At 41.3% G+C, this 23,969-nt stretch overlaps 1 protein-coding gene across 9 annotated transcripts in view; it reads right to left on the bottom strand.

Annotated features, from left to right (window-relative positions):
* The window catches only part of LOC125465342 (ras-specific guanine nucleotide-releasing factor RalGPS1-like), a 713,999-nt gene that overhangs the window by 29,097 nt on the left and 660,933 nt on the right, over positions 1–23,969 (bottom strand). For 8 of the 9 annotated variants that reach the window (XM_059638202.1, XM_048558694.2, XM_048558692.2 and 5 more), the window contains 3 exons: positions 21,842–21,990; positions 10,510–10,561; positions 8,237–8,317 (listed from right to left, as the gene is read on the bottom strand). In XM_059638202.1, the coding sequence (XP_059494185.1) occupies positions 8,237–8,317; positions 10,510–10,561; positions 21,842–21,990 (282 nt within the window). The remainder of the gene's footprint in view (positions 1–8,236; positions 8,318–10,509; positions 10,562–21,841; positions 21,991–23,969) is intronic. The other variant, XM_048558697.2, reaches the window with a different exon arrangement.

Here is a 23,969-nt window from a genome sequence, read left to right as displayed (position 1 = left end):
TCTCCAACTCTGACCTCACACCCCGTTCACACTCCCCATACCGCACCATTGGCAGCTGGGTCTTCTGCCATCTAAGCTTTAAGCTTGGGAGTTCTGCCCTTTCAGACAATGCTAATAGAGCGGACTTCTTTGGCCAAACTCTTAGCCTAATTTTCTCCTCCTTTGGCTCAGTGACAATTTAGATCTGAGAATGCATTTTACCACATTAAAGAGGCTACACAAATGCTTTTGTTTGTTCATTCCACATCTGTACTGCAGCCCTCAGACAGTAAACAAAGGCCAATATTGCTTACGAACTGAAACAATGCAATGTTTATTCAATCAACTTTGTCTGGATTGCATATCATTAGAGTTCCTCTGATGCAGAATAAATATAGGGTCAAAATATCCCAAGTAAATGGACACAGATGCACTGAAGAGATGAAGGTGTTGTACAGGAAATTATTCAATACAGAGGTTTTGAATCTGTGAGGGAGCTTAGCTACTACCAGTTTTCTTTTTGGGAACACGGCCAAGTTTGGGCCCAGGCTGTGATTTCATGTTAGGGCCTGTGTGGAAGTGAGGTTAATCTATCCCAAATGAGACCTGACACATTGGAGAGTGGGCAGCCATTGGCCCTGTGTTAGCTGGATGCCCTCAATAAAAATGAAAATCACCTCTGCGACCCTAGAACATCCTAAAGCATCAGGCACTGTGGTTGCTAGGCAACCAATGCGTTATGCACCAACGTTGGCAGGATGAGGATGAGGATATTCAGGCCGAACATTTAATCTGCGAATGCAGGATGTTTTAGGAAAGAATGATCATCTCATTGTTTGCAGCTCTTCTTCACAAGCTAACCATTTCAGTAGTCTAACAATTTCAAACAAACGATCGTGAATTTTGGACCAGTCAATGAAACAGGATGCATTGCTATGGTTGGCATGGCGACAGTAAGGATGTCTGTCAATTGACAGTGTAGCATACAGTTGTTTGTTTGTTAGTTCCCTGTGCTTATTGAATGCTAACGCGTCCTGTGGGACCAGCAGTATTAGACTCAGTCACAGGCTGGTGAAGTCAAAGTTGGCAGGTTCTGCTGCTGGCATCAACCTAGACTTGACAAATCAGTATGAACCCAATTCCCCAGCGATTTATCAAACATACCCAAATTCAGAATTAAAGTGAGACTCTCACTGACGCTCTCCAGGGTGACCAGTGAGGAGAATGGAAAAATAATCACACAGTGGCCAAGGTGAGGTTGGGGTACTGTTCTGGGGCAGTTTAACCAATCCAGCTAGGGCCTAGCTGACTCTGTGCAGTTGGTGTTTACACAAAGCAACACTGCATTTCCCAGCATGAAAATTTCTTACTGTAAAAAAGAAAAAAAACTGCATTTCAGAGTTTCAGAAATAGTAGGAGCTGCAGATGCTGGAGAATCTGAGATAACAAGGTGTAGAGCTGGATGAACACAGCAGGCCAAGCAACATCAGAGGAGCAGGAAAGATCTCAGGATCTTCCAGTGTGATTTACAATACATATTTTTTTAAAGTGTTGCAATGTAGGAAAAACAGCAATAGACTTGAACACAGCATGTGCCCATAAAAAGCAATTTGACAACAAGCATCAAATTTGGTTTTTAGCCAGGTTGATTAAGGGAACAAGATATTCGGTAGGACATCCTGTCTTCAAAATAGTGCTGAGGGATCTTTCAGAGTATAAAAGTGGCCTTGGTTTCATTCCCATCAAGAGAACAGCAAAAATAATTCCTTTGAGAGTCCCTTCCAAATAGTGGAAAGGAAAGTAGCTGAAGTTGCATTCCCAAATGATACAAATGGAATATTTTTCATGTCTGACCAACTAACAGTTAGAGGCACACGTGCAGGCGACACAGTTTCATAGTAGTGCTTCCTCTTAGCTGTTGTTAACAGTGCAAGTATTCAGTCATTGAACATAACATCAGGCTGCATCTTGAATACATTTGCTGTATAATTGTTCCCACTGCTAGCATAAATAAACTTTGGTTATGTTAATCGACTGGTTTAAGGTCATTTATATCAGGGATTATCATTTCAGGACAGGCACAGTATATAAAAGCAGTCTCCTACGCACAATTTACTGGAGGATATGCTAGCAATGTTGGCAGAGCCATATCGATTCAAATTGCAACTGTCTGGTATGCACACACAATTATTAATGAGTGTCAACGTTACAGCAGCAAATATTAGCCTGGCATCTGGAGTACATGACTAATCATAGATGAGGTGAGCTCCATTCTAGTTGTATTTTCAAGTATCAAGCTGCCAAATCACCCTTAGTTAATCTAAAACTGCAATTGGAGTCAGGTTCTCTCATACATTAGGGTGTTGAGAAGGTGTCATGTGACACTCGGGTGCTTAATGTTTGTCATTGCTCTCATGCTCTGTTGTGTTTAGGCTGAGCTATTCCAATGCTTTCTCAGCTGGACCTCACCGGGCATCCTCCAGAACCTTAAATTCAAGCTGTTGCTGGTGTCCTAACTTGGACTCACCCTGTTCATTTTGACACTTGATGATGAGGTCACCGTTGATCAGCAACACCTCATTTTCCAAACTCTCATTTTTGTTCACAAATCCTTCCATGGTCTGTAATCCTCTCCCCCTACTCAACTGTCCAAGACCGCAACACGTCTAGAATTTTGTTCTCCATCACTGGTGGCTGGATATTTACTGAGCTCAGGGCCACTGTCTTGTCTAGAACTCTTCACCTCTCCTGCCACCTTCTAAGATTACTTACTACCTGCCTCTTTGACCAAGCAAATTATCTGTCTGAGCAGCTCATGTGACTCAGAATCAAATTCTGTTCTGTAACGCTCCTTGGATCATTTTCTAACATTAAAAAGTGCTACCTAATTGCTTGTTGTTGGCACTTTATTGTTCAGCCAGGTGCCTATGTATACGATAGTCTCCGAACCAACCTGCAGATATGGAGTGATTGCTTCTTTTTCCATATAAGGGTCATATCTAAAAGGCAAAAGGTTCAGTGGAATTGGAAACAGTGAGAGAACTCTTAACTCTGAAGGAACTCAACCAACTGAAGCATACCACTGGAATTATTTAGCTGCTCATAAGGTGAGAACCGTCTTTCCAAATGGTTTGCAGGATTATCTAAAACAAATGACAAGAAAGCTCAGGCCCCCATGTCCAGTTTACGTTCTCACTGTCTGTCAATGAACCACACCAGGGGGGCATTTAATAACTACACCTGAGAGCAAATTGGTTTCCTGCCAGGGACAGCTGCCTTGATACCAGCTTTCTCTGCCAGGTACATCACCTTGACCCCCAACAAGAACCCACTTCCCTTAGTCCTATGGAGGATACTGTCAGCGCAGTCAGAGAACAATTGAGAAGTGATTTCTTTCTTACCCCGATTCATCCTTAGAGTATGAGCACTGCTGGCAAGACTATCCCCAGTCACCTAAGAGAAAATGCTGGCATTATTACTTCAGCTTCCATCCATGTGGTGAAGGTGCTGCCCCCATGGCACCGTTAGGCTGGAATTCCATGAACATGACTTGGTAATAAATGAAGAAATGGCAATACGTATCCCAGCTGCGATGACACATGACTGAGAAGCACCTCATGAACAACGTACAAGAAGTATTCTCCACAGAATGAGGGGCTATCATGACAGTATCTTGCTGGATACAGTGCAGACACACACTAGACCCTTACAGAGCCACAATCAACATGAAACTTAACATCCATCATCAAGTAGTGAGCCCTGCTTTCTCAACACTCTGTGTCCAATGCCCTGGACTCAAAACATGGCTGTATAGCAGTTGGAGGCTGAGTAGCAAGCGCAATTATAACCCGTTTATTGTACCAAAATCCTGTGCATAATACCAGCAAATGAGTTTGTGCCCGTTCTTCAAGAACCTTTGTCCAAAACCTTTGTTTCCTCTTTGGTTAAGTTTAACTGTAATGGAAGGACGTAAACAGAGTTGGTCATGCTGTGCTAATGACTGAGAATTACTGAAGTCAATCTCACCTACTTGGGGTACTCACCAGCTGTGACTATTTAATTATTTCAAGTATTTTCAATTTTTGTTTTCAATTCTACCTTCAGTACCTTGTTGTTACTGTGCTGCAGTACATCCTATTGATTTTTTTTAAAAACACTCCCTGCAAAGCAAATGTTTAATGCAACATTAACTGGACACATTGAGCTTCCTGGCAAATGTGCAACTTTGCACACAACTAGTTGAAACTTCTAAGGAAACCAATATCTGCATCAAGGTAAGATATTGGATATGGCAGGCTGTCGTGAAAAGTCCCGAGGTGTTGGTTAATGTAGTCAATATCATTGGAAGTCCTATTTGTGTCTAGTGCAATTTCAACTATTTCCTCACAATGTGTCAACTCTGGCGTTTGCCTTGTTCATTAGGTGTCACCATGTAGAAGATCTCCTGATTGGAATTTCTAGAACAGAACAGAACAATTTTGATAAAGTCAACTGCATTTTCCCAAACTAACCATAAAGTCCTGATACTGCAAGAACAACAGTTGGAGGTGATGAGGTGAAGGTGAGCCCAAACATTGGGTACAGAATGCATAAATGCACCTTTATGGGTCGATATGCAATTGACCCTTATGCAATAATTACAATATTACAGATTATAATAAATCCTGCAGCCTTAAGTATTAACCTTTGTCTTTCTCAACCATCCACTGTCAAGCATTTGCAGTAACATTGGTTTGGGAACAATAATCATATTAAAAATCTGACTAAAAATCAACACCACTTTCGGTCATACTTCCATGCTAACAATTGATGTTTTAAATGCCACAGTAAACATTCAGAACCAAAGCCATATTTTCACAGGTACTGACGATAATCTTGCCATCTTCTTCAGATACAGGAGTGGTGACAGAGGACTGGAGAACAGCAAATGTTATATGCTTTCTCCAAATGGTTGTAAGGCCAAGTATAATAACTACAGGCCTGCTAGTTTAAGCTCAGTGGTGGGAAAACTTTTAGAAACTATAATCTAGGTCAAAATCTACAGTATTTGGATTAATGATGGGAAGTTTGGGTGAATACGTAAAATACATCTTTTTCTGTTTAACCGATTTTTATTTTGATGAAACAACAGTGAGGATAGATAAAGGGTTGAGGCACATGAACTTCAAAATGACAGTTGATAAAGTGCCAAAAACGAATCTTGTCAGCAAAGTTCAAAACCATGGAATGGAAAGGACCATGGCAGCAGAGAGAAGTACAGACGGCTGAGGGACAGGAAACAAGAAGTTAATTTTTAGACTGAAGGAATGTAGATATTTCAGTTTTCTGTATTAACATTAGGACTACTGCTTTTCTTAGTTTATATTAATGATCTGGACTTAGGAATACAGGGCATAATTCCGAAATGTTTAGATGACACAGTTAGCTTGGGACTATTGAGAACCATGAGGAGGATCATGGTAGACTGCAAGTAAACCTGGACAAGCCGGTGGAATGGTTGGACATTTGGCCAATGAAATATATTGCAGAAAGATGTGAAGTTATACATTTTGGAAGGAGGAACAGGGAGAGAAAATATATAAGAAAGGATATTACTCTAAAGGGGGTGTAAGGGAGCTACAGACTAATGACAGAAGAGTGTGACTAACTGAGCTTGCAGAAAACTTGAACAGACAAGATCAGCCCAATGGTCTCCTTGGTGTAAGTATTCTGTGCTATTTGTGAATAGTTGCCTGTAACAAAGCAGTCATCATCAGTAGATGAGGCTCTTTTGTGATCTATTGAAGTCTGTGTTCAAAACCATCCCCATCTTGTATGGAAAAATCCAAGTGTATGTCAAAACATTTACTTTTGGAGATAATTTGACATGTTCAAGCTGCATTTCGTCGGCTGAAAAATAAGAAGTATTTTAATTTGTACAACAAGCCTGCATACACTGGATACTGGTGGGAAACTCATTTCAATAGCAATTCTTTGCAAGCAGCCAGTTTAAAGGTTGTAATTTGATTTGTTTTTGCTGGCACTGAGTCTGTATCACAGTCCTATACAAAGGAATGAAAAGGATCTCGGATTTTGTGCTTATAAATGCAAAGACTGGCTGCAACGCAAGACTAGAGAGGGAGATGCTTCATTTAAGGAATAGGAGCAGGATGTCGCGTGGAGAGAGACCCAGAAAAAGAAACCGGCCAAACATGTAAATGAAATGTACCAATCAGAGTCATCTTGTTTCGTTCAAAATGGAGCTCCAGCATGTTCCAAAAGTTCATTTCCAAGTATTACTCTGTTTGTATTGGTTTTTCTCACAGGGGATCAGTGCTGTCTGGTTCTGCTTTAAACAGAGTGGCTGATTGCTGCCAGCCCACCAACCAGGGATGCTGGAAAAGTCCTGAACACTGGAGTAGGGCATTAGAAACATAGCCAAGGTTCCGCTCCCTATCCAATCAGCCCTGTTTGCAGACTTGAGGTGGAAACTTCTTCATGAAGTACTATTACTATTGACTCATGTCAATAACCAGTTGACAATGGCTTCATGAGTTCAGGGCGGGTGAGGTACCTGAAAAAAAAACCGGCTTGGGCAGTATTGTGTTGTCATGGGCAGATCTGTCATTGTTAGATAAGCCCTCTGCTCCCATAGCCCTTGATTGCAGTCAGTGGTTGCTAAGTTAGTTGCCTTAATAAAATGAAAAACCTTTGCACCTATTTTGTGCGAGTATACTGTGTTTCTATTGCATATCTTAGAGGCAATTAGGAATTAAAAGATATTTAGTGCTCACGTGCTGTCTTCCAAGCCGATCTGATATTGTATTTTAATCGATTATTATCCATTTTGCTCTCTGTTGCTTCCCAGCAAACATCCATGGAATAATTATTATATGACACCATGCCCAGAAAGCCAACCCAATTTCAAAGAATTTTTAGCGTTTTGTCAAAGTACTTGGTTAATTTTTTTTTGAAGACAGGTCTTTAATGGAAATACTCTATCCAAGGCAGAGTGTCATATAAGATCAATTATGAAAGCTATAAAAAGGGCAGAGTTCCTCACATACAGTTGATGAATGAATGATACAAGAGGCATCTGGGGTTTTAGCATGCTGGTATGCTCATTTCTGCAATCGTCTTCATTAGATAGAATGTCACACATACTGAAGTGATGCTCACATTGTGAGACAACACACAATGAGTTATCAGTGAGATAGAAGCTCAAGTATTCATGTCAAATAATATATACTGTATTTTCAGTTTGTAGGTGACCAGCTGCAGTTTTTTTTCTTAACAATTCCATTAAAGCCACCCAGCAAGTAACTATATGATCATGTATCCCAGACATGGAATGAAGTGCATGACTCTGTAGTGGCTATTGGTGCAAAAACTCACCGGTGTAACATTACAAACCCTCAATAAAGCTCCAACAGTATATACTATAATCATAACAGTCATGAGTGGCTGACCTCAAAGTTGGCAAGTAATTAGACACCAATTGACCTTTATAAAGCACATGATTTGCTCTTGCAGCCTATAACCCCTGTAGGTTATTGTCTTGGGATCAGCCTCACATGTCCATTATTGTGTACATTGTCTATACTTTGAGCTCAACACTCAGCATTATTCATAGCAATAAACCTAGACTCAGTCTACCTTGGGCTTGACAAAGGGTGCAATTCTAAAATAAGCCAAATCCGTGGCACTCTAGTGTAATACCACATTTTTGTTTTGAAAATAATCCTCAGCTTTGGGAACAGGGTGTTACTGCTAGCCCAGGCAGTTGAGAAGAGGTTCATGTTAGTTGTGTGCTCAGCTCAAAACCTTTCCATATCCTTTCACAAAACAAATTATGTATCGCCAGTATTCGGGCAGCCCAGCAGTTACTGATTTACAAGGTAAATGTGAATGATTAGTCGCTGCAGCATATCCAAAGAATCTCTTCACCTTTTCAGCCCATTATGTCACATTTGTGCTTTCTGATATTGCGTTGTGATGTACCAGCCCAATCAAAAGGGAAAATGCAGTTTCCAAAGGGAAATGGAACTGCTTCACTGTACGGTGATGCTGCCAGTGAGTGACAAATGGTGGCTGAAGAAACCAGGAATCAGGTGGGTCTGCCCGTACATGGAACATAAAGACTTTCCACTGAAGAGATAGCACTCAACATGGCAGATGACAAACTTGATTCGGGATGGAGGCATGCAGGTCCACAAGATTAGCTCACAATTTCTGACCTTTCACCTTTATGACAGGCCCCCTCCCCACCTTACTGTACCTGTTAATACTGCATCGGCTCCTTGGAGAATTCTTTACTGAAACCCGCCAGTTGGGACCTAGTGTTGCATACAACCGATTCCTGTTTGCAAATTTAAACATGAGTCCTGTAGAGCGCATAACCCCACATAATATACACACGCTCATATAAGCATAAAGAATAGGCCACATGCATTACTCTCAGCCAAGAGCTCGCTACTCCCTGCTTCAGTTCCTGGTATGCGTATGCTACAATGGGTGAGGCATTGCAATTGATCTCCATTCCCCTGGATCAGGCAGGGTGTAAGAACAATGCTCTTGCCCTCAATGTGCCCGCACTAACCAGTGCAGGTAACTGGATGGCAAATGGATCGCAGCCTTGGAGTGTGTTACAGCTCACATTTTCATATCTTGCTGACACCTGTTGTGCCAGCATTTTAGATGTCATGGGAAATAGACTTTAGCAAATCAGCATTATAAAGTATCAGGGCAAGCAGATTGGCAAATGAGAATTAGTAAATAAACATGAGATAGTAGGAACTGCAGATGCTGGAGAATCCAAGGTAACAAGGTGTGGAGCTGGTTGAACACAGCAGGTGTTTCTGAAGAAGGGTCCAGGCCCGAAACGTCAGCCTTCCTGCACCTCTGATGCTGCTTGGCCTGCAGTGTTCATCCAGCCCTGTGCCTTGTTAACTTAGAAAATAAACATATTCAGGCATTTACCAGGCCACATCATCCTGCGAGAGACGAGCAATTGATAGGTTCTGATGAAAGTCGTTCTAAACATTTAAAGTAAGTTGGTTCGTATCTTAAATTAAACAGTAGGAATATAAACTTCTTACAAATATTTTAATTGCGTAGTTTACTACTGTAGTGCCTAACGAGTTTTGAGAAGATTTGTAGCTCAGGTTGAGGTTCTGGATGTGAGTTTGCTCGCTGAGCTGGAAGGTTCGTTTTCAGACATTTCGTCACCATTCTAGGTAACATCAGTGAGCCTCCGACGAAGCGCTGGTGTTATGTCCTGCTTTCTATTTATCTGGTTAGGTTTCCTTGGGTTGGTGATGTCATTTCCTGCATTGGTGATGTCATTTCCTGCATTGGTGATGTCATTTCCTGTTCTTTTTCTCAGGGGATGGTAGATTGGCTCCAAATCAATGTGTTTGTTGATGGAGTTCCGGTTGGAATGCCATGCTTCTAGGAATTCTCGTGCGTGTCTCTGTTTGGCTTGTCCTAGGACAGATATGTTGTCCCAATCCAAAGTGGTGTCCTTCCTCATCTGTATGTAAGGATACGAGTGATAGTGGGTCATGTCGTTTTGTGGCTAGTTGATGTTCATGTATCCTGGTGGCTAGCTTTCTGCCAGTTTGTCCAATGTAGTGTTGGTCACAGTTCTTGCAAGGTATTTTGTAGATGACGTTCGTTTTATTTGTTGTCTGTATAGGGTCTGTTAAGTTCATTAGTTGCTGTTTTAGTGTGTTGGTGGGTTTGTGGGCTACCCTGATGCCAAGAGGCCCGCGTAGTCTGGCAGTCATTTCGGAAATGTCTTTGATGTAGGGGAGAGTGTTTATGGTTTCTGAGCCCGTTTTGTCTGTTTGTTTGGGTTTATTGCTGAGGAATCGGCGGATTGTGTTCATCGGGTACCCATTCTTTTTGAATATGCTGTATAGGTGATTTTCCTCTGCTCTGCGTAGTGCCTCTGTGCTGCAGTGTGGGGTGGCTCGTTGGAATAATGTTCTAATGCAGCTTCGTTTGTGGGTGTTGGGATGGTTGCTCCTGTAGTTCGGTATGTAAGAACAGGAAATGACATCACCAACGCAGGAAATGACATCACCAACCCAAGGAAACCTAACCAGATAAATAGAAAGCGGGACATAACACCAGTGCTTCGTCGGAGGCTCACTGATGATGTTACCTAGAAAGGTGACGAAACATCTGAAAATGAACCTTCCAGCTCAGCGAGCAAACTCACATCCAGAACTGTCGTGCCTTTATTTCCACTTTTGTTCTGTACTAGTGGAACTGGTTTTACAGCCTTATTTGACTATTTCTCAGTCACTGAGTAATTTTACCCTATTAGCTTCCAAAATGTTTCTAATTGATAATTCATAAGCATCACCAAACAGTAAATGGGTAAGGTGTTTCACTACTAAATATGTTGAAATTAGAAACAATTCCCCAGGAAATGCCATCAATTTACCTAAAGTCGGTTTAAACCACTAAACATTGAGGAAATCTACAAACAGTGAGGAGAGGTGAATAAATGCGATGAAAAATGTTTGCTTCAACACCACTCACCTCTCCAATCCCGAGGACAGCTCCTCACTGAACTCAGAGCTCTCGCTGCTTCCTGTTAAAAAAGAATAAATAAATGGAGAAACGTGTTGAATTGATTAATGTGAGATGGCGACTAAACATTACTGCAGCATTCTGGAATGTTGTTGTGATAAAGCAATGTTACTTCAGAAGTCATTTAGAAGACTTAAGAATTTCGGATCAGGATGAAAGGCAGCAGTTCTTTCAGTATTTCTGCAAGTTGAGTGTTGTCACGGTAACAGAAGAGTCCTCTTATTCCTATTGACCAAGTTATAAAGCATTTAGTTAGAAATTTTGCCACATTTCACTGAGACCTGTATTGTTCTGTTTGACCTGCGAGGCACTGCCAACATATGTCAGGATTGTTGTCAGTTCCTGCCTTGTGTGGTCAGGAAACAGAAAGTCCTTGCTTAGAGCCTTAGGGGAGACGGTGGCTCAGTGGTTAGCACTGCTGCCTCACTGCACCAGGAACCCAGGTTTGATTCCACTCTTGGATGACTGTCTGTGTGGAGTTTGCACCGTTCTCCCTGTGTCTGATTCTGCGTTTTCACTGTAACCCTTGATTTTCTTTATGATCACAAATCTGTCCATTTCCGCCTTGACTATTCTTAATCACTTAGCCTTAACAACCCAGTCTAGGCCTGAAACATCAAACTTCCTGCTCCTCTGATGCTGCTTGGCCTGCTGTATTCATCCAGCTCTATGCCTTGTTATCTCAGTGGTAAAGAATTCCATTGATACACCACTCTCAGAGAAGAAATGCCTCTCCTTCTCTGTCTTAAATGTGTGACCCTTATTCTCAAAAATATGCCCTTTGGCTCTAGACTTCCCCACAAGGGGAGATAACGTTTCCACATCTACCCTGTCAAGTTCCCTAAGAATCTTATATGTTTCACTAAGCTTGCTTCTCATTCTTCTACATTCCAATGCAGACCAACCACTCAGCCGCTCCTCATAAGACAATCCATCCATGTCAGGTTTCAACCTAGTGTATATAAGACATTAAGAAATAGGAACAACAGCAGGCTGATCAGCCCCTTGAGCTTGCTCTAACATTCAGTAGGATATTGGCTGATCCAACATTCGTCATTCACATTCTTGCATTTACCCCCCTAACCCTTGATTCCACAACTGATGAAGAATTGATCTATCTCTATCTTAAATATGCACAAGGACTTTGCCTCCACAGCTGTCTGTGACAAGAAGTTTCAAAGACTCTCAACTCTCAGAGCAGAAACTCCTCCTTGTCTTAGTCTTAAATTGGCACCTAATATTGTCAGACTGTGCTCCTCCGGTCCGAGACTCTCCCAAGAGGAGAAATATCCTCTCAGCATTTATCCCGTCAAGCCCCTTAAGAATCTTATACATTTCAATGAGATCGCTTATTAACCTTCTCTGGACCATCTCCAATGTGACTGCATTTTTTTCCCTCAGAAAAGGGGCTCAAAGCTGTTCACAGTATTGCAGCTATGGTCTCAGCGATACCTTGTACAGTTTTACCAAAACTTCTCTGTTGAAATAAACGCCAACATTCCTTTTGTCTTTCTTATTCCCTGATGAACTCAGAGCTCGCTTTTTTGTGAAACAAGGACAAGGACTCCTGAATCTTCTCGTTTGTAGTTTTCTGCAATTTAAAGGTTGGCAGCCTTAAAATGCCACTCCCCCTTATAACAACTCTGTCTTCGATGAGTTGGCCAACCTTCTAGCCATGCTCACAAACAGCCTCCAATAACATGGGTGCTAATCTGATGAAGTAGCCCAGAGTGTGGTAACATCAAATACCTTCTGGAAATCCAAATATATTACATCCACTGCTTCCCCTTTATCCATTCTGCCTGTTACCTCCTCAAAGATTTCTAATGAATTTGTCAGGCGTGATTTTCCCTTCATGAAGCATTGCTGATTCTATTAGATCGTATTATGCATTTTCCCCAATAACAGCCATTGTGTGGTCGCTATGAGCAATCAGGCAAGGAGTGGGGTTCATTTGTTCTTTTTAAATAGAGGGATGAAAATAGTGGGGAAGAAAGAGGGGTATTATCATTGGGTGTGGTGCCCCTTATCGAGCGGGAGCTCCTTCTAAGAAGGCAACAATACCATCCCTTCCTTCCTACCTGCAAGTTCTTTAATACCCATTTCCCCACGTCACTCCTGGAGATGCACTAGCCAGAGTGGAAGCATTGGAGCTATCCTCACTCAATCTGACCCCCAGGAATTTTCCATCTTCCATTATCAATGATTTCATTTCGAGAGTACTTTGTTCGGTGTAAGTTGCTTTGATACATCGAGTGTTTATGAGAAGTGCCACAACAATACCTCGTTGTACTTCATATTTGTTTTCGGTCCCCAAAAATGTATTCAAACAAAGCAGGGCAGGTTACTGCTCACTTTCCCACAATGTCTTTTCCTCTGTCTTTAATTCTTGCTGACATTTTCTTCCAGTTGTGACAGCTTCTGGCTACTCTGCAGCACAGATAATTCAATTCACAAGGTGAGGAGTAAAGAATTGGGCACCTTCATTCTACTGCAGTTTAATAAAACTGATCGAGTCCCATTAGAGTTTTACGATTACTGTTTCCCAGCTGATCTGATTGAGGAAATCCAAAGTAAAGTTATGAAGGTCGAGTAATTTCAAAAGCTGGAAGATTACAGGGGTCAGGCTGATGGGACACACGCACAAACACAATACAGTACCCAGTCATTATGAACTGTGAAATTTTCAGATCTTTTAAGTTCTTTTTGGTCATCTCTGGAAGCAAGAAAGACAGGTTAGACTGACCATACAAGGATTGTACTAAAAGTCAGGAGACATGAAACATTCCATGTCAGAAACTCCAAGAGTCATAGTCAAGAGAAAGCAAAATGAAATCTGCCTTCCATGTTACAATAATGTGGTTTTATCTCACTCCTCTCATTAAACAGATTCTCAATTAGTGTTTCCCATTTAATCTAAATCATTAGCTGTGTCATGAGAATATTCAACAGCAGTTTGGCTTTGGGAACAGAATCATCATGAAATCATTTATTTCTTGTTTGACATTTTCAGAAACAATATCCTCTTGAAGCAGCCACATGTTGGCAGCCAGTGTTATAAACTAAAGTGGAACTGCCTCTCCCAATTTGTGTCATTATCTTCATATTACTTGAAAGGAAAGCATTAACAAAACCAGCCAGCAGTTCTATCAATGGTCTGTGCATTGTAAAGAGACTCCTCATAGTGGGATTGAATGGTAAATTACAAACAATTTAAAAGAAAACTGTTGCCAGTGAATTCCTTGCACTTAACTATTCATTTCTTCCTGACTCATTGTTCCAGCCTCAGACAGCATTTTAGTGAGTTTCCACTATTTGAAAAGGCTAAATACATCTCCAACCTAACTGCATAGTTCCTGTTACCAACTGGTAATCTTCCATTTACATCAAGACAAAAAGAGGGGAGACCAAATTTACCTGTAGTTTCAACAAAAAGTTTTTGTCTTGTTTGTGGGACTTCTTGCAAATGCCAATGCTCAATTAACCTAGAATAGCAGCAGCTCACTGGCTGATCTCAGGTGAGTAGTCTCAGATTGGAACATTTCCTGGACTCAAAAAAATTATCACAGAGTGGGGCAGAAAGAAACCAGGAAAGAGTTGAGTTATGTGCAGCGGGGTTCAAGTGGGAAAATGGATTAAACTATAGCTGATAGCTATACACTTAAGGATAAAACTGAGGGAGGGCAGTGCAGCAGCAAAGAACAGTTCAGATAGCTTGATCACACGAATAGTTGTTCTCCAAAGGATTGGGGCAGGTTCGTGTTTTGGACTTGTTGCTTAGTCACTATGTGTAACCTCTTAATCATTACAATAGCAGATTGTTACTATATTCGCTGGCATATTGAACAAAGTTACAGGTGTATAAGAAATTGATGTATCTTTATTTTAGCACCAATTAAGATTTGACAATGACTTCTTTCAACATATGCCCTGGAACCATAAATCTATCTGCAGCTACATCCACTGTCCTTCTCATTATCCCCTCTCTCTGGTCAGTGTGTACTATAGCCTCCTCCACAAACTGCATGTTCAGCTCCTTGTACATATAGACACAGTAAGGCAAAATGCCATTTTCATTTATTAATAAATGATCCTAGCAATTCCCCTGGTGTATTTTTCCCTACTTTTTGAACTCTTTCATCACTCTGACACTGTCACCGAATTCCAGTTTCTTCACGCCCTCATGTTACCAAATTCAGGAATTAGAGCTGACACACTGCTGTGTTTCTCAGTCTCAAAGGGAAAGACATCTAGCTGTGACTCTAGGGGCAGTTTATGATTTTCATAACTGCTGTTTACCTGGATTAATCAATTTCTCAGCCAAATACACAGTTTACATCTCGCTTCCCAAACTGAGCAGATGGTGAGGACAGAGTTTACTGGGCAGACAGTTGAATGGATGGTCCATCAAACAAAGGCTAAGTCATTAACTGCTAGGAAAAGCTTATTCATGAACCATAGGCTACCCACATTAATACTACTCCAGTGATGTATCTTCAGTAGGTTTCTTAAACTGTACACGTTTAGGGTTAAATTACATAAAGCCAAAGATTTGAATAATTGTTTCAATCATTGCCTCAGGTTCTTGGCAACATTTCCATAGGAATAATAAAATTAACTCAAACATTAAAATTATACCTCATTTCTGTTTGTTCCTAGATGAATAAAGTATTGAGTCAATTTATGTTTGAAAGTTTTACCTGAGATGGCTCCTAATTTATTTTCTGTGTTAAAACCTCCACATGGAGAAATTATCCTTTAAGATTTGTTCATGACTTGTTTCTCATTTTCATATCTCCTGTGATGCACATAAAATATCTTCATATTCAAAATTTCGATACCACTAGCTTTTTTATTTCCAAAAATTGAGATTAATTATATAATAGCTAACTATAGAATATTCGAGGGTAATTACTAAGGGTTAGAGGTCATTGCCTCAGCTGTCCCTAGAACTTCCCTTGTCAATATTTCCAATTTTTTTCCCATCTCACAACCAAATGCAATCTTTTTGCCAGACCAACACAGTGTTCCTTCCCATCACATAATCCAGCTACAAAAGTAGCATCAGCCGACTGCTGGGATGTGACTGGATTGAAAGAGGTTCAAGAGGGTCAAAATCCTGGAACTCACTCCCAAACGGCATTGTGGGTCAACCTACGGAATATGGGCTGCAGTGTTTCAAGAAGGCAGCTCACCACCACCTTCAAGAGCAATTAGGGATGGGCAATAAATGCTGTCTAGCCCACATCCCATGAGCAAATAAGACAAATGAAGAAAACTAGAGGTGGTGGATAATATTGTGAGTAGGGTGGTTCTATATGGCCTCCAGTCACTACAGCATTGTCTCAGGATAACATTAGTTACTGTATTTTCACACTGTTTAAACTCAATTTTAAACTCATTTTAAACCATGAGTTGATAACATATTTCAAGAAGAGAAGTCCAACCAGACAATGGCCTTTCGCACCCTCAATCATTTATCTCCAGAGATCAGGCTAAAATCTGTAGCCTAGTCAGAGCCGACTTAAGAGTTGAATTTCCACTACTCCGGTGGGTGCCTCATGTTGGGAAACTACCCAATCTGGGCATTTTGCCTAGTTTCAAGGCCCCTGTTACACCCAATTTTAGCTCAGTGGAAGCAGGAATCAGATACAGTCAGGCCACTGACCCCAGTAGGAAATTGTACATTGTCTCTGGTATAGGCGATGCTGGTTACAAGACACATGGTGATTCTGTGACTTCATCACATTTGTTTTTGAAGATTTGTGCTTGTCTGTGTTGGTCTGGCTTTATCCCTCACACGCCTCACTGCACTGCCCCACCCATGACCATGCTGTCCCTTTCATGCCATGTCCCCACCATGCTACTGCATATCTCTATGGCACCTCTTTGTCTCCATATATGCCAATATTATTTTATTAGTTATTCAATTTCCACTAGGGACACAATCAGGAGCTATATGACGATGAAGAAAATAATGTCTGATTATCTAATGTAAACGTCATGTATTCATATCTGACACTGAAAATAAGTTCTTTTTATTCAAAGATTTTAGGTCCCCCCAAGTACTTAATCTGTTATTAAGACAAGGCTGTATTCAATTTCCACTTCAAAAACAACTAATCCTTATTAGCTTCTTTAAACCAAATATTAGGTCAACTCCCTAAATGTTTTTGTAGTTTACTGAGACTCATAGAACCAGTCAACAGTTCTTGAGAAACATCAACAAAGAATTCTCTTGAAGTTTCAGGAACAAATGGTAATTCTGTTTCAAACCTGCAGCTGGCAGCCTGTCAATAGAAGTAGGCAGCGCAAGGTGTTTCTTAACTTTAATAGATAGTTTCAGCCTGTTCAGGTTTAAAGGCTCAGGATTTTAATAAACATGCTATTATGACACATAAACAAATCTCACCCGCTCTTCAAGAGTATTTATCACTACCAATGCATTCAATTCATTAAGGTCCCTGGTGCATCAAAACTGAACTCAGCACGAATTTCAAATGGTTCTGCTGAAATGAAGTTCCTTGCCTGAGAGATACATGTTCCACCCCTTTCTCCCTGCCAACATTACATTGTGACAAAATGGGGCTTAACCCTCTGTTTTGGTTTCCATCTGCTGTTTTAAAGGTCTCAAGTCTTACTCCATGCAAGTCCGGCCCTTTGCCTCCAGTGAAACAACAACCCATAAGAATACCACACTGTCTAAAGGGAGAGAGTTTAGTAATGAGACAACTTGTCATTAATGATACCAAACTGAATGCAACAAACACAAAATCCATTCACATTCTTCCACAGGCTTTATTACATTCTCAGAATCATGAGCGACATTTCTTACATTTGACCCAGATACAAGCTAGAACAACATGTTGTTTGCCTGGTCCGACCTAAAATCCAGACTGGAAAATAAACGTCAGAGCCCGGCTGAAGCAAAATTCAGCGAGAGTAATTCTGGATTGCTCAAAGGCAAACAGCTCCACCAACCAGAAGGTGGAAGCTGACTTGTGCAAGATCCCAAAGGTTTAACAGTGGTTCAGTGTAACACGTTTCTGATAAGAGCAGCCAAGGGCTGGTTGGTAGCACACTTGGCTCTGGGTCACAAGGTGCTGAGCTCAGGTCCTGCACTACAGAAGTTGAGACTGACACTACAGAGCAGAGCTGAGGGAGCAATGCATATTGACCCGAAACGTCAGCTTTCCTGCTGCTCTGATGCTGCTTGGCCTGCTGTGTCCTCCAGCTCTACACCTCGTTGTCGCAGATTCTCCAGCATCAGCAGTTCCTGATATCTCTGAGTGAGTATGATTAGAGTTACTACCTTTGGGGTGAGACATTAAATTTAATTTCCAACTGCCCTCTCAAGCCTACGTAAAAGAAAATCCTGGAAAACTACTTTGGAGGAGAGTAGAGGGTTATTCCTGCAGACGTAGACATTAATTAGCCCTTGATCAACATCACAAAAAAAACTTATTCTGAAAAAGTGTTTCTTAAAATCATTGGAATTTTTAAAATCATTTCAAAATTCTGTTTGTTGGAACTTGCTGTGTGTAACCAAGCTGGCTGTGGAACTTCTTACAATCCTAAATTACTAGAAAACAGAAGTACCTCATTGTCTGTAAAATACTTTGAAATGCCAGGTCAATGGGAAAGTTGCTATCTAAATGCAATTAATTTTCCTTCTACGCAAGCAGACATCAAAGAAAATTTTTGTTGAAGTACATTGAGATCTGCAGATTGAGGGTCAAGAAGTGGATCCATCATAATATAAAAGCCTCCTGCAGCCTGCTGTGATGCTACAGGACTCTGTGCATCATACATTCATACAGACATACGGCATGGAAATAGACCCTTCGGCCCGATTCATCTATGTCAACCAGGTTTCCTAAACTGAACTAATTCTATTTGCCTGCATTTTGACCATATCCCTCTAAACCTTTCCTGTCCAAATAGCTTTTAAATGTTGTAATTGTATCAGCCTCTCTACCATTCCCTTTGGCAGCTTGTTCCAAATACACACCAACTTCTGCATGAAAATGTTGCCTCTCAGGTCCCTTTTAAATCTTTCCCCTCTCACCGTAAACCTATGCCCTCTAGTTTTGGACTCCCCCATCCTGGGGAAAAGACCTTGGCTATTCATGCCCCTCATGATCTTATAAACCTCTCCAAGGCACTCCTCGGCCTCCTATGTTTCAGGGAAGAAAATATCAGCCTATCCAGCCTTACCTAATAATTCAAAACCCTCTAGTTTGGGTAACATTTTTGTATCTGTCTTTAAATTCAGTACTTTGGGCGATTGGAGTTCGGCTGCTGAGTTCATCCCAAATGACAGTGGTAATTCCTATTAAGAATCATTTTAGCTTTGAATGAGAACACAATCAACTGTGTAAGAGTAATTCCCATGACACAAATTACTTAATAGTTCAAATTGCTTGTAACTGCTCCCTTGGTTAGGTATTTACATTTCTATCATGATCTATTCAATTTCATTACAACTTGCAATTATAATAGCACGCTCAACAAGCAGAAATGTCCCAAAGGACCAGGAGTCAATGTAGGTCAGTGAGGATTATATTGATGAGTGAATGTGACACGGATGGGGGCAGGAGAAGTTTGGATGAACTGATGTTTAGTGAATATGGAGGACAGGAAGCCAGCCAGGAAAAGATTGGAATAGCTGTACTTAAAGGGATGGAGGTATGGTTGAGGGCTTCGACAGCAAATGAGCAGAGACTAAAACTGAGGCAGGCAATGTTGTGGAGCTGAGTCCCAGTGGTTCTTGGTGTTGGAGAGGATCTGGTGTTTGAAGATCAACACTAATTTGAAAAGATTGGGGACAGTATGGTTCACCTGGATGCAGGGTCTAGGAGAATCCTTAATAACATCTCAGATTCTGCTTTCCTTTATTGAAAACTAATCAAGCCACAGTGTGTTTTCACATTGCAGCAACAGAGACTTAGCTCCAACTTGCCAACAATTCATGAACATATAATAGAGAAATACACTGCCTGCCACACTGACAGGCAGACCAGGTAGTTTTGAAAAGAAGGAAAGTTGACCACAGCTCTTTAAAATAAAACTACAACTCAAACAGCTTTAAATATTGACCCGTGATTTGCAAATTAGGAAGCCGTCCCAATGTGAAAGATGTCCGGTATATGAAAAATAAAAGTAACCTACAGGGAATAGAATCCCTACAGTGTGGAAACAGGCCATTCAGCCCAGCGAGTTCACATCAACCTCTGAAGAACATCCCACCCAGACCCAACATCCCCCCTCCCCTCACCCAGTAACCCTCCATTCCCCATGGCTAATCCACCTAGACTGCACATCCCCTGACACTGCAGGGTAATTTAGCATGGCCAATCCACCTAACCTGCACATCTCTGGACGGTGGGAAGAAACTGGAGCATGCAGAGGAAACCCACGTAGACATGAGGAGAATGTGCAAACTCAACACAGACAGCTGCCGAGGGTGGGATCGAACCCAGGTCCCTGGCACTGTGAGGCAGCAGTACTAGCTGCTGAGCAACTGCCGCCCCTCAAACTGCAGACACTGCAAGTCTGAAATGCAAGTGGAGAACAGCAAAGAAACTCAGGAGCTCTGGCAACATCTAAGGAGAAAGAAACAAGAGTTAGTGTTTTGCGTCTGATGCGACTCTTGTCCAGATCTAAAGAGTCATCTTGGATTTAAAGTGTTAACTCGGTTTCCTTTTCCACAGATGTTGCTAGACCTGCTGAGTTCCTCCAACATTTTCTGTTTATATTTCGCATCAATGAAAGTTGTTGTCAGAAGTACACAGCCAGAACAAGTGAGGCTTGGATTCATCATAAACTAGAGCTGCCAATAAGTTAGGGTCTGATTTTTATATGGCTAGCACTTTAAGACTGAATCCTAGATATAAATGTTGTGGTTGGAGTCATCAAGGTAGGTAATGTTAACACAACGAAGCAATGAATGAGACAGTGTGTGCACTCACTCTCGATTCCTCACAGCTGAGCTGCTGTTGGGTGTAACAAGCAGAAACCTGCACCCACCCCATAAGACATGTTTCTCAGTACTGTCCATAGATTCATGTAGATACATAGTCAGGTTAACAGAGCTGAAGCAGCAGTGTTGACTAATCCCTTCTGCTCAGGAATGAGTGCTAGTGGGGAGCAAGAAGGAGAAATGAAATAAACATCAAAAAAATGAATGTTCTTCAAAACTGAAGACCACAAGCGACCTTGGTGTGCATATCCATAGATCTCTCAAGGTGTCAGGGCAGGAGGAGGAAGGCAGATGGACTATTTGCCTTTTTACTTTCTGAGGGATAGAATACAAGAGCAAGGAGGTTTTGTGAATGTCCATGAGGCTAAGATAATGGAAAGCAATCGACTGAGAGTCATAGAGGATGTACAGCACAGAAACAGACCCTTCGGTCCAACTTATCCATGATGAGAGAGGAAAGAGAGAGAGAGAGAGAACGAGAGAGAGAGAGAAAACGAGAGAGAGAAAACAAGAGAGAGAGAGAACGAGAGAGAGTGAACGAGAGAGAAAGAGAGAGAGAGAGAGAAAGAACCCATCCAGATACCTTTCATATGTTGTAATTGTACCCACCTCTACAACTTCATCTGGCAGCTCATTCCATAAATGCACCACCCTCTGCATGAAAAAGTTGCCCCTTAGGTCTCTTTCAAAATTTTCCCCTCTCACTTTAAACCTGTGCTCTCTAGTTTTGGACTCCCCTTACCTGGGGCAAAGACCTTGGTTATTCAGCCTATCCAGGCACCTCATGATTTTATAAACTCTATAATGTCACTACTCAGCCTCCTATGCTCCAGGCAAAGCAACTCCAGCCTATTCTGCCTCTCCCATTAGCTCAAACCTTCCAACTTTGGCAGCATTCTTGTAAATCTTTTCTGAACCCTTTTCAAGTTTCACGACATCTTTCCTATAGCAGGGAGACCAGAATTGTACACAGCATTCCAAAAGTGGCCTAACCAACAGATATAATGGGTGGAACGACCTATCTCTGTGCTGTGAATATCCATAAGGCTATAATGATAGAAAGAAATTGACTAAATGGCACATTTTCCAACTGGCACTCTCTGGTGTTAATGCTTAATCTATTTGTATCCAACTCTCACCTGCACCATTTCAATGGTGGAAGATTGCATCAAATTCCTGGCTGTAACTTAAATGATTGGAACAACAGAGATTGGAGCTGACAGACAGGTTACGTTTTAAGTGCACTTCCATGAGATATGAATGACAGCTGTAGATCAGCCGGCAGAGGAGTACTCTTACCAATTGAAACTCCGTTGGAAAAGATGGAGCTTTCCTGATTCTTGGCAGGACTCTGACTTTCAAGAACGCTGTCGTCCAGCAGGTGTCGTGGCCGCTCAGTTGGGAACGTTGCACTTTTGCTTTCAACGACGCTAAACTGGCACATCACACTGGAAAAGAGGAAAACATTTGGTTTAACCAAAAGACACACCTCTCTCCTGTAATATGTCTTATTACCCCTGTGTACCAACACCAACTTGTATCTACTTAGGTAGCAACTTTAGGGGAATAACACATCCTAAGGTGCTCTGTCGGAGTGTTAGAGAAGAGAAGATAATGGAACAGATGACCAAAAGCTTAGTCAAACATTTTAGGGAGCACATCAATGGAAGAAAGAGAGGTCAATAAGCAGAGAGGTTTAAGGAGGGAATTCCTGAACTTTTGGGCTTACAGGCAGCCAAAGGCTGACGGTGAGAGATGAACAGGGCTTGGCGCAAAACCAATGAAGGCAATTCAGTCAAACAAAACTGAAAGAAAAATCTTTTCTCTCAGGCAGGTCAAGGCGGGACCACCAAACTCAGAGCAATTAAAGTCGGGAATGTGTAAGAGGTCAGATGTTTGATATCCGAAAGTATTGGAGGTCTGGAAGAAATTACAGCCCAAGAAAAGCATGGGGCCACATCAGACTTGAAAACAAAGATGTGAATTTTAAAATTCACGAGCATTGGTCGACCAGGAGACCATGGAGGTCAGCAGACAATGTGGATGAAAGGTGAATGAGATTTAACCTGAGGGAGAATACAGGCAGCAGGGTTTTGGATAATGTCAAATTTTTAAGGAGTGTAGAAAACAGGAGGGCAGAAAACATGAGGGCATCCAGGAGTGTGTTGGAATAGTTAGGTCAAAAGACAGGTAAAAATTACAGCAGCTTCATTAAGTGTGGCACAACCGATCCTGTTTTAATATGAATACTTAATGGTTAATAACATGCAGCATTTGAATATTCAATGGAACACTGGCAATAATCCAATAGCGAAGTGAGTTCATCAATAGTTCCAATTAAGAAGGTTAGTTTTAATCTACAGTCTGTGCTGTTAGTCAAGATCAGGCACAGTTGTGGCACTAGAATGTACCTTGGAGTTGCTTGACTGCTAAAGCTCCTGTACAGGATCATTATCCATTGACCTCTAGGGAAGGTATTTGTGTCTAAGTGCTGGATGGAGACACAATTGGAACTCTGCTGTAATTCTTTCAATAGGTACACATTTTGACACATGAATAATAAGTGACTGGTAGTGTATGGTAGTAATATGCCATACTCATCCATTCCGTGCATCACCATATACACAACTCTATACTTTGTCAACTTGTCTAAGGTGAACTAAACAATCTAAAGTCAATATTGAATTTCCTTGCTCTCTCCATCAACCCAAATTTCCAAAATGGAACATTTCTGTCTCCTGTTATCTCAGTTCCTTCATCACTGATAGCATCACCATCTCTACAATTCTTTTCCCACATATCTTCCTCTACAATCTCTCACTCTAAAATTCTAGTGTACCTAAAACACGGTTGTCTATAATTTCATCATCCCTCCCAACCCTCCGTGTCCCCCAATGTGTTGAATTTTCAATCTTCATAGCTCTACCACACTCCTAGCTGTGCGTACTTCTCCAGCCTGAAATAAACTCCAGTACTTTCCAGTTTCTGCATGTTGTAAAGCTTTAAGCCCTGTGACGATGACAACCCTTCATCACCAACAGCAAGGTATTTTTACCTGATGCAGCAACGCCTATGTTATCCCTCAGAAGGAAGGAACTAGGTGTAGATAATGTGTTATGAAGGATACAACATTGTTTATTGCAGTTAGCTATTAAGTACAATGATTACAATGACAGACCCCAATATCCAGTCTATATGAACCCACTAGAAGAGCATACTTCTAATGAATGTGTCATCCAGAAAGTCATTCCAATTGAGATGGTGTCTGTGATCTTTCTACCTTCTTGTGACATAAGATACAGAGACGTTATCACTTACTGACCATGAGTCATAACACAACAGCTTGACGCTTTATCCATCGTTTACTAATTTGGGAATCACCTCAGGGTGATTTTTTACATCAAAAAGTGTTGTAGGATTGCAATCT

Source organism: Stegostoma tigrinum, chromosome 29, assembly GCF_030684315.1.
Source record: "Stegostoma tigrinum isolate sSteTig4 chromosome 29, sSteTig4.hap1, whole genome shotgun sequence".
In the NCBI taxonomy this organism is placed as follows: Eukaryota; Metazoa; Chordata; class Chondrichthyes; order Orectolobiformes; family Stegostomatidae; genus Stegostoma; species Stegostoma tigrinum.
This window is presented reverse-complemented; position numbering and strand designations above follow the sequence as displayed.